The sequence below is a fragment of the Bos indicus genome, chromosome 17 (assembly GCF_029378745.1).
Source record: "Bos indicus isolate NIAB-ARS_2022 breed Sahiwal x Tharparkar chromosome 17, NIAB-ARS_B.indTharparkar_mat_pri_1.0, whole genome shotgun sequence".
Taxonomy (NCBI): domain Eukaryota; kingdom Metazoa; phylum Chordata; class Mammalia; order Artiodactyla; family Bovidae; genus Bos; species Bos indicus.
This window is the reverse complement of record NC_091776.1, coordinates 44515657-44529428: the sequence shown is the minus strand read 5'-3', so window position 1 is coordinate 44529428 and position 13772 is coordinate 44515657. Positions and strand designations below refer to the sequence as shown.

The window sequence follows — 13772 nt, the reverse complement described above, 5'->3', positions numbered from 1 at the left end:
TTTGCCTACGACTCCCGAGTGCCTCCAGAGCACCCTGCAGACCTGGACCCACACCTGCTCCCACTGACGCAGAATCAGGTGCCAACACGCTTGCACCCTAATAACATGGAAAGACAGAGTGGGAAGTGTTTCCTTCGGGGTCTGGGAAATGAGTGTTTTCTGGAAGGATCAGGTGATCACGCAGTTGGAGGAAGGAGGTTCCACTGGGAAGCAGCGTGTACCGTGCTCTCTGCGTGTCAGAAACACGAGACAGGAGGTGGTGAAAGGTGAGAGAGCCGGGGTGTAAGAGGTTCAGGACCCCAGCAGGCATGCATTTGATAGCTGGGTTCAGACACCAGGCGCCCCTCAGAGAGGGGATGGAATGGATTAGTCAGAGCCAGGAACACAAGATGTCCCAGAGAGGGCGACTTTAGAATTTAAAATGCTCTAGCAGAAGCTGTGTCAGAAGATCACAGAAGGCAGTGACTACACGTCATGGGGTGTGAGCTAGGCGGGTGGTCAGCAGATTTTAACAAAACCTCTCTGTGAAATATAAACTCAGAAGTCTTTTCAATATGGAGGAAAAGCAAGTGTTCCACGCGAGTCATGCAGTGTGGCCCTGTGGCCACGGTGGGGGCTGTACCTGGATGTGGGCCATCTCGCCCTGCAGCCTGACCCGGGCCTCCTGGGCCAGGGCGAGCTGCTGCTGGTACCACTGCCGGACACTCTGCAGGGACGCGATCTCAGCCTGGGATGCCTTCAGCTTGCTGGTGAGTGTGGTGCGCTCCAGCTGCACCTGCTGTAGCTGGCTCTGCAAGGCTGTCATCTGCTGCCGCAGGTCGTGCACTGAAACAGGCAAGCACAGTGCTCAGGCCGCTGCATGGCCTGGGAAGCCTGGCCTCCGCAGAGAGCGGGGACCCACTGGTTCTCCTCTTCAGCAGTGACGTCTGAAGTGCAAGCGAGGGCACTTAACCCTGGAGCAGGGCCATTTAAGTTGGGGTCTGGTCACTTCTCATCAACTAATTAACACAAAACCTTGTTTTACATGTGCTTCTGTTGAAAGACATCTGACTTCACTTTCTGTGGATTCATTAACACTGAACTGACAGCCGACAGCACCCAACCTCTGCCTGGATGAAGCTTGTCTAGCGTAAGGATTTTCTCTGAAAAGCGCATCAAAACCATCCTGCACTTAGCAACACCAGACAGTATTGGGGTTTACTGTAAATAGCAAAACCATCCCCAAAAGCACAAAAATAAACAAAAAAATGGCACTAAATCGACCATAAAAGGGCACTTGGGGAACAAGAAGTGAACTGGGAAAACTGAGCCTTGTACATCAGGCAACCCCCACGGTTCTCTGCTCTGCACCTGTCTGTAAACAACCGGAAAGAGCTCTGAGTAGATTAAATTCAGTGAGTCGGTGAATTCATAACTAGGGAATCTGCAAACAGGGAGAGCGACTGTGTGTCTGGGAACTTTCTGGCTTAAGACTTTGGCCTGATGAAGTCTGTGAGTCATCAACAAACTCAGGAACGGTATCCACAAGAAACTCCACTGGTTTGCTGATATGGTCAACTCTTAACACGGATGATGGCAGGGGGAGCAGACAAGAAATCACAGCACAAACCCAAGTCATAGTCCAAACAAAACCAGTCAAATATTTAAAAAATAAATTTCACCAAACACTTAAGAAAACACGTACAATTTTAAATTCTAAAAATTTAAAATGAAACAAAAAAAAAATAACAGGATTCATGACCCCTCATCTTGGGAGATCCAACCTCTGCTCTTGAAATCCTTGAGAACAGATGTGCCTCAAAGTTCAGCATGGTAGGGCTTTAGGAAGGCAACTGGAGCATCCCCTACACCCCGAATCCCCCACCCAGCCGGCGCTGTACTGGGTGTAGGTCACTGTTGACCTGCTCTGGTCAGGTCAGACCTTGCAACCCGAGCACTACAGAACTTTTTGAACATTATATTAATAATTTTCTTAAGGGACTGGGTATCATAAAACGCCTGGAGACTAAAAACAGTCAGCTGTTATATTTCTCAGCTGGTGCTCCCCACCACTTCCCCCCGTCCCCAGTATCAGGATAAGCTCTTGTGATAGCAGCTTGTCACTCTTTCTTTTCTGTCATAAGATCTGAAACCTAGTCTCACAAGTCTTACGACCAAGACTCCATGTGGGCAGACCTGGTCCCTCACAGCCACCCCGCCGAACCACTCCCCATCTCTCAGGATCCCAGACTTCAAGGATGAGGGTGTCATCTATCCAGGCTTCTGGAGGACCAGGATCTGGGCTGACACTCCCCTGGGCTCTGAGTGCCCTTCTCCCCATCCCCAACCCCCAACCCTTCTCCTGCCCGCAGTGCACAGGGAGATGCTGAGCCCACAGACCAGGTTCTTGGTGCCTGGACATGTGTGGCTCATGGACTCTGGGAATGGAGTGTGTGTCCCCAGAATGAGCAGAGAGCACGAGGGAAGGACCCCACAAGTCCTTCACTTACCACTAAGGCTCCCAGGCTCCACTGTTTCATTTGTCTATCATTCCGAAGGGGGCTCCCCTAGGGACCCAGCTAGACCCAAAATCTGAACTTAAGGAGGAAAAAGAAATATTTACTAGTCACTGGTCTCAGTGTTGCTTTTAAATATTCCAAACAGCATCTGCAATGCTGGAATAACCAGGCCGGTCTAGCCCCTCAAGCAACAAACGACTAGGGAGGCAGAACGAGTGGAAACAATTACATCTAACCATTAAGCGTCCAAAGTCCATTTCTAAGACATAAGCCACCCTTTGATGCGCATGCAAAAACATGCAGAATTCCACAAGTTCAACCAAAGATAACCCTCCGTTAGGCAAGTGGACACTTCATGTACAAATTAGAAGGGACAATAACCCCTCAGCACATTGATGGGACAGTAGGTCAGTCCCCAGAGCAGACAGGGAGAAGGGGATGACAGAGGATGAGATAGTTGGATGGTATCACCAACTCAACGGACATGAGTGTGAGTAAGCTCTGGGAGATGGTGAAGGACAGGGCAGCCTGGCGTGCTGCAGTCCATGGGGTCACAAAGAGTCGGACACGACTGAGCAACTGAACAACTGGAGCAGATGAGACGAAACCTCCAGGGGCACAGCCCCTGGGCACCTGCATACAACGAAGGGGCATATGCGGGACCGCTCACCTGTGTTGTCCTTACTGAGGATGCTTCTCTGCATCTCCTCCACTTTGGCCATTAGTCTCTGATACTGCTCCTCTGCCACCTGCAGGTCACTGTTGGAGGATGCCAGGCTGGCATTCTTGGCTTCCAGCATGTTCTGCAGGTCAGTCATTGCCTGCTCGAGGTCCCAGCAGGACTGCTTCAAGGTGTCCACCTCTGAACTGAGTGAGTCTTGCCTCTGCTGGCTGCTGTGGCTGTGCTCCAGCTGCGCCTGCAGCCTCGTGTGCAGAGCGGCCAGCTGCGCCTGCAGCTCGGCCTTTTCTTTAAGTGCCTGGAGAGACCCACAAACAGCCATGCTGACTCTTGGAAAAATAAGTCACTTCCGCCCTGCCTAATAAGAGGGCTGCCAAAACTCAGCCAGTGAGACAAAGAAAGGTGTCCAACAGGTGGCCTTTACAGGAAAGCGCCACATTGTACAAAATATTCAGGAACTCCAGCATTACAGCTATCCCCAAAGAAGGGGTTTCTCCAACCAGGCCCTGCAGGCAGGTAGGTGGGGTGAAGACAGAATGTGCTTGTTTTCTGCATGGCGGCACCTGAGCAGGCCAGCATGGGGGGAAGGCTCTGCGATCACCTTCTCGCCCACAAGGATGTTGGAAAACATGTTTGTTCAAAAAAGAAAAAAGCGCACAAGCGTGTACACACACACACACACACACACACACACACACACACACAATACCTGAGAGCTCAGGGATCTCTAATAGATGAAGAGAGCAGCCAGATACAAGTTTGGGAAAAACCAAACCCACAGAACACATCAGCTGGGAAAGGGCACCATTCCATGAGGCCTTGAGGGCTGTAGCCAGGGGCACAGAGCAGCCTGAGGCACCATCTGTACTAGGTGGCAGGACCACAGGGACCCCTGTCTGATGGACACAGCAGGAAGTGACAGGAAAGGTGGGGCCAGCAGAAGGCCCAGGCGCCTGGAGCACCAGAGAAGAGACAGGGAGCAAAGGGCACAGTTCCAGCCCTTCAGCATCTCTCACACACCCTAAAGTCACCCTATTAGGACGTGGATGTACAGCAATTTCAAAATGCAAAAAGCAGCAGACAGCTGTACAACATACAATAAGAGAAAAACAACCTTGCGAAGACAAACAGATACAATAAACAGAAGAACAAATACTCAAAGAAAAGAAGCTAACTGAGCAGATGCAATAAAATTTTATAGGAAGTATAATCAGTGTCTTCACAGAAATGCCAGCAAGTTTTGCACCCGTAACAATCCACAAAGATCTTGGCTTGGACACAGCTGAAGAGCAAATCAAATTCCAGGAGGATCAGTTCAGTTCAATCACTCAGTTGTGTCCAACTCTTTGTGATCCGATGGACTATGGCACATCAGGCTTCCCTGTCCATCACCAACCTCCAGAGATTGCTCAAACTCATGTCTATTGAGTCAATGATGCCATCCAACCATCTCATCCGTCCTCTGTCGTCTCCTTCTCCTCCTGCCTTCAATCTTTCCTAGCATCAGGGTCTTTTCCAGTGAGTCAGTTATTCACATCAGGTTGCCAAAATACTGGGGCTTCAGCTTCTGCATCAGTCCTTCCAATGAATACTCAGGACTGATTTCCTTTAGGATGAATTGATTTGATCTCCTTACAGTCCAAGGGCCTCTCAAGAGTCTTCAACATAACAGTTCAATAGCATCAATTCTTCGGCACTCAGCTTTCTTTATAGTCTAACTCTCACCTCCATACATGACTACTAGAAAAACCATAGCTTTGACTAGAGGGACCTTTGTTGGTAAAGTAATGTCTCTGCTTTTTAATATGCTGTCTAGGTGGGGTCATAGCTTTTCTTCCAAGGAGCAAGTGTCTTTTAATTTCAAGGCTGCAGTCACCATCTGCAGTGATTTGGGAGTCCAAGAAAACAAAGTCTATCACTGTTACCATTGTTTTCCCATCTATTTGCTGTGAAGCTATGGGACCAGATGCCATGATTTTAGTTTTCTGAATGTTGAGGTTTAAGGCAGCTTTTTCACTCTCCTCTTTCACTTTCATCAAGAGACTCTTTAGTTCCTCTTTGCTTTCTGCCATAAGGGTGGTGTCATTTGCATATTTGAGGTTATTGATATTTCTCCTGGCAATCTTGATTCCAGCTTGTGCTTCATCCAGCCCGGCATTTTGCACGATGTACTCTGCATATAAGTTAAATAAGCAGGGTGACAATATACAGCCTTGATGTACTCCTTTTCCAATTTGGAACCAGTCAATTGTTCCATGTCTGATTCTAACTGCTGCTTCTTAACCTGAGTACGGATTTCTCAGGAGACAGGTAAGGTGGTCTGGTATTCATTCCCATCTTCTGAAGAATTTTCCACAGTTTGTTGTGATCCACAGTCAAAGGCTTTGGTGTAGTCAATAAAGCAGAAGCAGATGTTTTTCTGGAACTTTCTTGCTTTTTCTATGATCCAACAGATGTTGGCAATTTGATCTCTGGCTCCTCTGCCTTTTCTAAATCCAGCTTGAACATATGGAAGATCTCAATTCATATACTGGCGAAGACTCGCTTGGAGAATTTTGAGCATTACTTTGCTAGCGTGGGAGATAAGTGCCATGAAATTAAAAGATGCTTACTCCTTGGAAGGAAAGTTATGACCAACCTATATAGCATATTCAAAAGCAAAGACATTACTTTGCCAGCAAAGGTATGTCTAGTCAAGGCTATGGTTTTCCCAGTAGTCATGTATAGATGTGAGAGGTGGACTGTGAAGAAAGCTGAGTGCTGAAGAATTGATGCTTTTGAACTGTGGTGTTGGAGAAGACTCTTGAGAGTCCCTTGGACTGCAAGGAGATCCAACCAGTCCATTATAAAGGAGATCAGTCCTGGGTGTTCTTTGGAAGGACTGATGCTAAAGCTGAAACTCCAGTACTTTGGCCACCTTATGCGAAGAGCTGATTCACTGGAAAAGACCCTGATGCTGGGAGGGACTGGGGGCAGGAAGAGAAGGGGACGACAGAGGATGAGATGGCTGGATGGCATCACTGCCTCGATGGACATGAGTCTGAGTGAACGCCAGGAGTTGGTGATGGGCAGGGAGGCCTGGCGTGCTGCAATTTATGGGGTCGCAAAGAGTCAGACATGACTGAACAACTGAACCGAACTGAGATGAGTGCAATTGTGTGGTCATTTGAACATTCTTTGGCATTGCTTTTCTTTGGGATTGGAATGAAAATTGATCTTTTCCAGTCCTGTGGCCACTGCTGAGTTCTCTGGCATATCGAGTGCAGCACTTTCACACCATCATCTTTTAGGATTTGAAATAGCTCAGCTGGAATTCCATAACCTCCATTAGCTTTGTTTGTAGTGATGCTTCCAAAGGCCCACTTGACGTCACATTTCAGGATGTCTGGCTCTAGGTGAGTGATCATACCATCATGGTTATCTGAGTCATAAAGATCTTTTTTGTATAGTTCTTCTGTGTAATCTTGCCACCTCTTCTTAGTATCTTCTGCTCCTGTTAGGTCCATACTATTTCTGTCCTCTATTGTGCCCATCTTTGCATGAAATGTTCCCTTGGTATCTCTAAATTTCTTGAAGAGATCTCTAGTCCTTCCCATTCTATTGTTTTCTTCTATTTCTTTGCATTGATCACTTAGGAAGGCTTTCTTTTCTCTCCTTGCTATTCTTTGGAACTCTGCATTCAAATGGGTGTATCTTTCCTTTTCTCCTTTGCCTTTAGCTTCTCTTTTCTCAGCTTTGTGTAAGGCCTCCTCAGACAACCACTTTGCCTTCTTGCATTTCTTTTTCTTGGCGATGGCCTTGATCAATGTCTTGTACATTGTCTTGTACAATGTCTCAAATCTCCATCCCTAGTTCTTCAGGCACTCTGTCTACTTGTCACTTGAATCTATTTGTCACTTCCACTGTATAATCGTGAGGGATTTGATTTAGGTCATACCTGAATGGTCTAGTGGTTTTCCCTACTTTCTTCAATTTAAGACTAAATTTTGCAATAAGGAATTCATGATCTGAGCCACAGTCAGTTCCTAGTCTTCTTTTTGCTGACTGTATAGAGTTTCTCCATCCTTGGCTGCAAAGACATAATCAATCTGATTTTGGTATTGACCATCTGGTGATGTCCATGTGTAGAGTCTTCTCTTACGCTGTTGCAAGATGGTGTTTGCTATGACCAGTGCATTCTCTTGGCAAAACTCTGTTAGCCTTTGCCCTGCTTAATTTTGTACTCCAAGGCCAAACTTGCCTGTTACTCCAGGTATCTCTCATGTTCCATAGGACAAAGTGAAAACAGTGTACAACCAAAAGGAACCTTGAAACCTCAGTAATCAGCTCTTCAGTCTGGAGTTTATACAGCAGAGCAAGCATTCTAGTGTGGGTGCCCTCCCCATATCCCCACAGCACCGGTTACTGAGGGGACAGCCCCCACCCCCTACCCCACTGCCGTGACCAGACACCTCCCCAGGCCCTTGCCATCTTCCTGCCAAGTGCAGAGGGTCAAAGGCAGCTGAACTGATTTACTCTGATTATTGATAGGAATGCTGAGAATTAAGGGGTGGAAAATGATTTTTCAGGCATATGCTAACCAGATAAAGCAAAATTCGTACCAGAAAAACCAAAAACTACTAAAGGGACAAAGATGACAATTTCACTGAGCCAGAAAGAGGTGAAATCCACTCCAAAAGATTGAACTGTTATGGACTGTTGGGTCTCTAATAGCAAAGCTAGGAGGTATCCAAGGCAGATCCTAACAGAGATACAGGGAGAAGCCCCACAGTCAGAGTGGGAAACTAGCATACCTCTTTCCAAGGCTGACAAATAGAACAAGGGAAAAATAAATGGTTACAGAGGAAAAGGCTGCTAATGATGATAAAGCTTCTTCTTAAAGACATGTGTAAAACTTGGTGTGTAGTGAATAGGAAAGTGCACATTCTTTCCAAAGACATGGCACATTAATACATCCATCAAATTTCAATTACCTGACTAGCTTCTAATGATAAAGCTTCCAGCTGTCCTTCGAGTCTCATTTTTTCTTTAAGAACCTGTAACATTTCATCATGAGTTTCAGCAACAGAGCTTTCCAGGGACACACTAGAGGATAAAGACAAAAGGATCAGGTGGTGGGCATATAATTGATCGTTATCTTCCTTTATGCTATCCATACTCTCCAGATTTCATACCCCTCTGGCTACTCTCCCCTAATTAAAAAAAATTTTTTTTTTCACTGTGGTATAGGCTTCTCTCTAGTTGTAGCACTTGGGCTTAGTTGGCCTGAGGCACATGTGACCTTAGTTCCCTGCCAGGGATCAAACCTGTATCCCCTGCTTTGGAAGATGAATTCTTAACCATCTTTTCTAATTTTTAAAATTAGGTCAAGTCCTTAGGTTTAAGCCCTTTCCCTAATTTTTTTTAAAAAAACAGATAAGTAAAAAGATTTAAGTAGACAGTTAAAGCTCAAACTCTCGCCCACAGTAGGGCCTTTACAGCCAGCACAGGGCCAGAACACCTTTATGGAGACGTGAGTCCATGTCACATCAATGCAACAAATCCTGGAAAGCAGAATACCTTAACGTTGCAGGTGAGCACTCATCAGACACAGTTTCTTTTCTAACAAAGCAACAGAGAGTGTATAAATCAAATGTTAAGGAGTGAGCGTGGAACTCTGAGGGGAAGGTGGTGTCTCGTGGGCTCCAGTGTCACCCACCTGCTGCAGATGCTATTGGTCCGGCTTCGTGTCTCCCCGTTGACCTCCTGCCTCTGCTCCTGGTGCTCGGCTGCTGCAGCCTGCAGGACATCTGAGATGGAGGGGAACTGGCCCAGGGCTCCAACTGCGATCTCCCTGCCACTGACCATGTAGGGGGCCTCACGCGTGCCCCCCATGTTCGCTGGGATGCCTGGTGTCCCGCGGGCGGAGACGCTGCTGTAGGAGGAGCTATCACTCTCCGTCCCGTCAGCCTCGGACACGTTGTCTCCAGTCAGGGATGCATTCTCCAGGCGGTCGTCGGCCTCGGGGCACAGGCTGACCTCAGACACCACTGATGTCCCGCTGCCTCGGTTCTGCTTCAGGGAGCCCCTGGTAGAGTCCGGAGCTGGAACATTTCCACCAGAATTCCGAACGTCTGAATCTTCAGTTCTGTAATCAGCCAGAGACCGAATTTTGCTTGATTTGGAACTTTTTTTCTCCTTAGGATGTGCCAGGAGCCCTAAGCTGCCCACCTTCGGCCCCCGAGGGACACTGGTGCGCAGGAAGGAATATTCTTTTGTCATAGCCACGGCACTGGCCCTCGGTAAGGTTTCTGGGTTCAACATGAGTTCAGGATCAAGTGTGCTAAAAAGTCTCGTTTTAGTTACAGGTTGACTGGACTGAAGAGGAAAAAAAAGTACAAAAATTATGTTTAAAATTGACAAGCAGCATTCAAAAATCGCCACCCAGAAAGGCCATACCGATTACATAAACAGAGCACCCTCCCGCCATGCTCCCACGTCACGGGCCTTCCATTCTTAACCTCACTCCTCCATGTCCATCCCAGGGAAAGTCCAAGCACAGGCCTGTCATAACTGTGACCTGATGACATTTTAAAACACCTACTAGAGCAAGTCCTTCCTCATCACACCTCCTTCACAAAATTTCCCTGCCTATTCTCTCATGTTTACCTTTTAGATAAACCTTTAAATTTTTCAAGTTAAAATATTAGTCCTGTTGAATTAGAATTACCATAAATTTATAATTACTTACGGGATAATGAGCATTTTCCTTCTATTTATTCATATCTATTTGCATGATCCTCCACAGAGAAACTTATGTAGTGTTTTATCTAGATTCTAAACCATTTTTGTTGCCATTTGATACTTAGAAATTATTTTGTTGATACTGTAAATATTACTTTTTTCCCTCTAATTTTATAACTGGTCATATGAGGATAACTACTTTTCATATCTGTATTTCAAACTTACAATTTCTGAACCCCAGTTATTTTATAATATTTTTATAAATTTATAATAATAGCAATTTTCAGTTGATTCGCCAACATTTTTCTAAGGTGTTACCAACACCTGCAAATAACAATGTCATTTCTCTTTTTCTTTTTAAAATAATTTTCTTTCTATTTTTTGCTGCACTGGGTCTTTGTTGCTGCACAGGCTTTTCTCTAGTTGAGGCAAGCAGGGACTACTCACTGGTTGTGGTACATGGGTTTCTCATTGTGATGGCTTCCCTTGCTGCTGAACACAGGCTCTAGGGCATGTGGGCTTCAGCAGGTGCAGCATGTAGGCTCAGGAATTGCAGCTCCTGGGCTCTAGGGCATGAGCTCAATAGCTGTGGCACATGGGCTTAGTTGCTTCACGGCACGTGGGATCTCCCTAGACCAGGGATCGAACCCATGTCTCCCACACTGGCAGGCAGATTCTTCACCACTGAGCACCAGGGAAGCCCTCTCCTATTTTTTAATACTTATATCTCTCATTTTTTTTTCTCATATCATTGTGTTAGCTAGAACTTCCCAACTGGCCTTGAATGAAGCTGAGGATGTGAGAAGATGACATTCCTTGATGCTAAATCAACATGACTTTCTTTTACAAATTAATGTTCAGTTCATGTTATTCTATAAAGTCAGTGCAGTCCCAAAGTGGTGAGGGACCAGGTGGGTGAGGAGCATCTCAGAACGATGCTGTGACACAGCAGCAAGGATAAGTGAGTCGGAGCAGTGAGGAAGAGTAAGGGATATGGGGCGACAGACTGACCGGGCCTCCCAGACAGATACACACACTATAAAGCTGCCATAATTAGAGCCACAGAGACCAAGAAAAGCAGCAGACGGACTGATGACACAGAACACAGCCGAAGAACTGGCCCAAGTATTGGTGGCGTCTAAAGATATTAAGGGAGAACGCCAGAAAGGGAAAAGACAGACTACAAAATAAGCAGCCTTGAGATAATCGACCAGCAGTCCACAAAGAGGCTCATTCCTACCTCTCGCCTCCATCCAAGCAAGTGGATTATATCTACATAATAAAATAAAAAACACAACTTATGAAAATTTTTACATTATCTCTTACTTTTAGTATAAAAAGAAAAGAGGTGAATTTATATCCTTCAAATGGGAAGATCTTAAATACGATATAAACCCTAAAAGAAGTAACAGCGAAGACTGAAAGTTCTGAATGTAAACGTTCAAATCCAACGTGCAAGGTCTTCCCTGGTGGTCCAGAGGTTACGACTGAGCTTCCACTGAAGGGGGCTCAGGTTCAATCCCTTAAGATCCTGTCAGCTGAGCAGCAAAGCCAAAATGAACAAAAACAAAAAGCTGATGTGCAGCAAAAAATATACCAGAGAAGAAGTCATGGAAAATTAAGAAAAAATTATTTGCAAAAATACTAAAAGGGAATAATTTCCTCATATATAGTACCAACACAGCAAAAAGACAAACTGAAAAACAGACAAAGGCTGACAAAGACACTCAGACACTCAATATGTAAAAAGGTGCTTATTGTTCAGTTCAGTTCAGTTGCTCAGTTGTATCTGACTCTTTGCGACCCCATGAATTGCAGCACGCCAGGCCTCCCTGTCCATCACCAACTCCCGCAGTTCACTCAGACTCACGTCCATCGAGTCAGTGATGCCATCCAGCCATCTCATCCTCTGTCGTCCCCTTCTCCTCCTGCCCCCAATCCCTCCCAGCATCAGAGTCTTTTCCAATGAGTCAACTCTTCAAATGAGGTGGCCACAGTACTGAAGTTTCAGCTTTAGCATCATTCCTTCCAAAGAAATCCCAGGGCTGATCTCCTTATTGTTAGGAAGTACTTTTTTTCTCAGCTATCTGAGAACAAAGATTCAATTTTTATTATTTCTAATGCTCCCAAAGATGAGAAGTCTAGCAGTCTTACAGACTGCTAAATGGAATGTAAACCAGTCCTTATCAACTAACAAATACATAAAACCTTTTACCCAATAATTTAACAGTTAAGGATTTACCCACAAAAGTATACCAAGACACAAAACATTCACTGCAGCATTGTTTTCAATTTCAAAAAATTAGAAACAACCTAAAATGTTGATCACTTCGGGCTGGTTAATGCAATGCTGGTATGTGCACACAGTTACAAAGGGTGAGGAGGGTCTCTACTGCGCCGAGGCAGGACAGGTGTGTGAGAAAGGTCGCGTGAAGAGCAAAGAGCAGCACAGAGAGGGTGCTCCCCTTGTGCACAATCTTCGCCTCTACATGAAGGAAAACTTTGACGCTCTCAAAGTTTTTACCAGACTATAAAACAGGGGGACTTTCACTCATCCTCTCTAACCTTTAGACATAAGTATGAACTACATTCCTAAAGAAATATCTTTTTATTCTTAGTTTGGGCTTCCCTGGTGGCTCAGATGGTAAAGAATCCTCCTGCAATGCGGGAGACCTGGATTTGATCCCTGGGTTGGGAAGATCCCCTGGAGGAGGACATGGCAACTCACACCAGTATTCTTGCCTGGGGAATCCCCACGAACATGGGGTAGCAAAGAGTCAGACATGACTGATCAACTAAGCACTAAGCACATTCTTAGTTTAACTGTTTTTGCTTGCTTGTTTTGTTTTTTAATTTGCTGCATTGGGTCTTTCTTAGTGCCACGAGATCTTTGGTCGCATCCTGTGGGTTTTGATGCAGTCCACAGACTCTCTAGCTGTGATACGTGGGCTCCAGAGCATGCGGGCTCTGTAGTTGCAGCTTGCAGGCTTAGTTGCCTGAAAGCATGTGGGATCTTAGTTGCCTGAACAGGGATCAAACCTACGTCCTCTGCATTGCAAGGTGGATTCTTAACCATTGGACCACCAGGGAAGTCCCACGTACATATAATTTTTAAAGATGGGAACTGATGTTAAATTTCACCCTGAACTCCTGACACATTAATTGCCTAATGCTGGATGACCCAGACAGAGCTTGGACTTGCGGTGCAAACCTGAGAGGCAGGCTGTGCACAGGATGGGGCGTATGTACACTGGCTGGTCTGTATCTTGGTTCCGCCACTTTACTGCTTAGTGACCTTTGGCAAGTTCTTTACCTGACTGAGTCTCATCTGTGGGGAAATTAACATTGCCTGGTGCACGTAACTCCTGACTGCTGACTGTCACTGTAAGGTTTTCTGACAGGCCATCTGGATAGATGCCTGAATGCCCCTGACCGGGTGGGAGCCTCAGTCAGTTCAGAGCCTGGTGCTGGCTCTTCCAGTCTGTTTACATTGGCTTTGGAGTAGTGACACTCGAAAAGCCAAGATCCTCTCTTGGGAAAACAAATAGCCAACCCTGATAAGGACTTGTCACAACTAAATCATTCACTGAAAGTGTTTTATTTTTTTAAAGCGTGTTTTTTTTTAGTTCATTTAGTTTCAAATTCCTTTAATTTGAAATTTCTCAACTTCACGATAAACTTGGATTAAGACTGAAGTGAACCTTCACACACTCCTTTCCTAGAGTCTTGACTTCCTAGAGTCTTTAATCACTTGACTGATTAAAAATACTATTTTCATTAGTATTCTAATGAGGGTTTCATACCTGAATAAAACTGATTTTAGCAAAGCTTATGCACATACTTTGGAGAAGTAAATGGCAATCCACTCCAAT

The 13772-nt window shown here is 45.6% G+C and overlaps 1 protein-coding gene across 4 annotated transcripts in view; it reads right to left on the bottom strand.

The window, feature by feature from the left end:
• GOLGA3 (golgin A3) overlaps positions 1 to 13772 on the bottom strand; it is a 46901-nt gene that overhangs the window by 20855 nt on the left and 12274 nt on the right. For all 4 annotated transcript variants that reach the window (XM_070769266.1, XM_070769265.1, XM_070769264.1 and 1 more), the window contains exons 5-8: positions 8876 to 9534; positions 8151 to 8262; positions 3169 to 3475; positions 623 to 825 (exon numbers count right to left, since the gene is read on the bottom strand). In XM_070769266.1, coding sequence (XP_070625367.1) covers positions 623 to 825; positions 3169 to 3475; positions 8151 to 8262; positions 8876 to 9534 — 1281 coding nt within the window. The remainder of the gene's footprint in view (positions 1 to 622; positions 826 to 3168; positions 3476 to 8150; positions 8263 to 8875; positions 9535 to 13772) is intronic.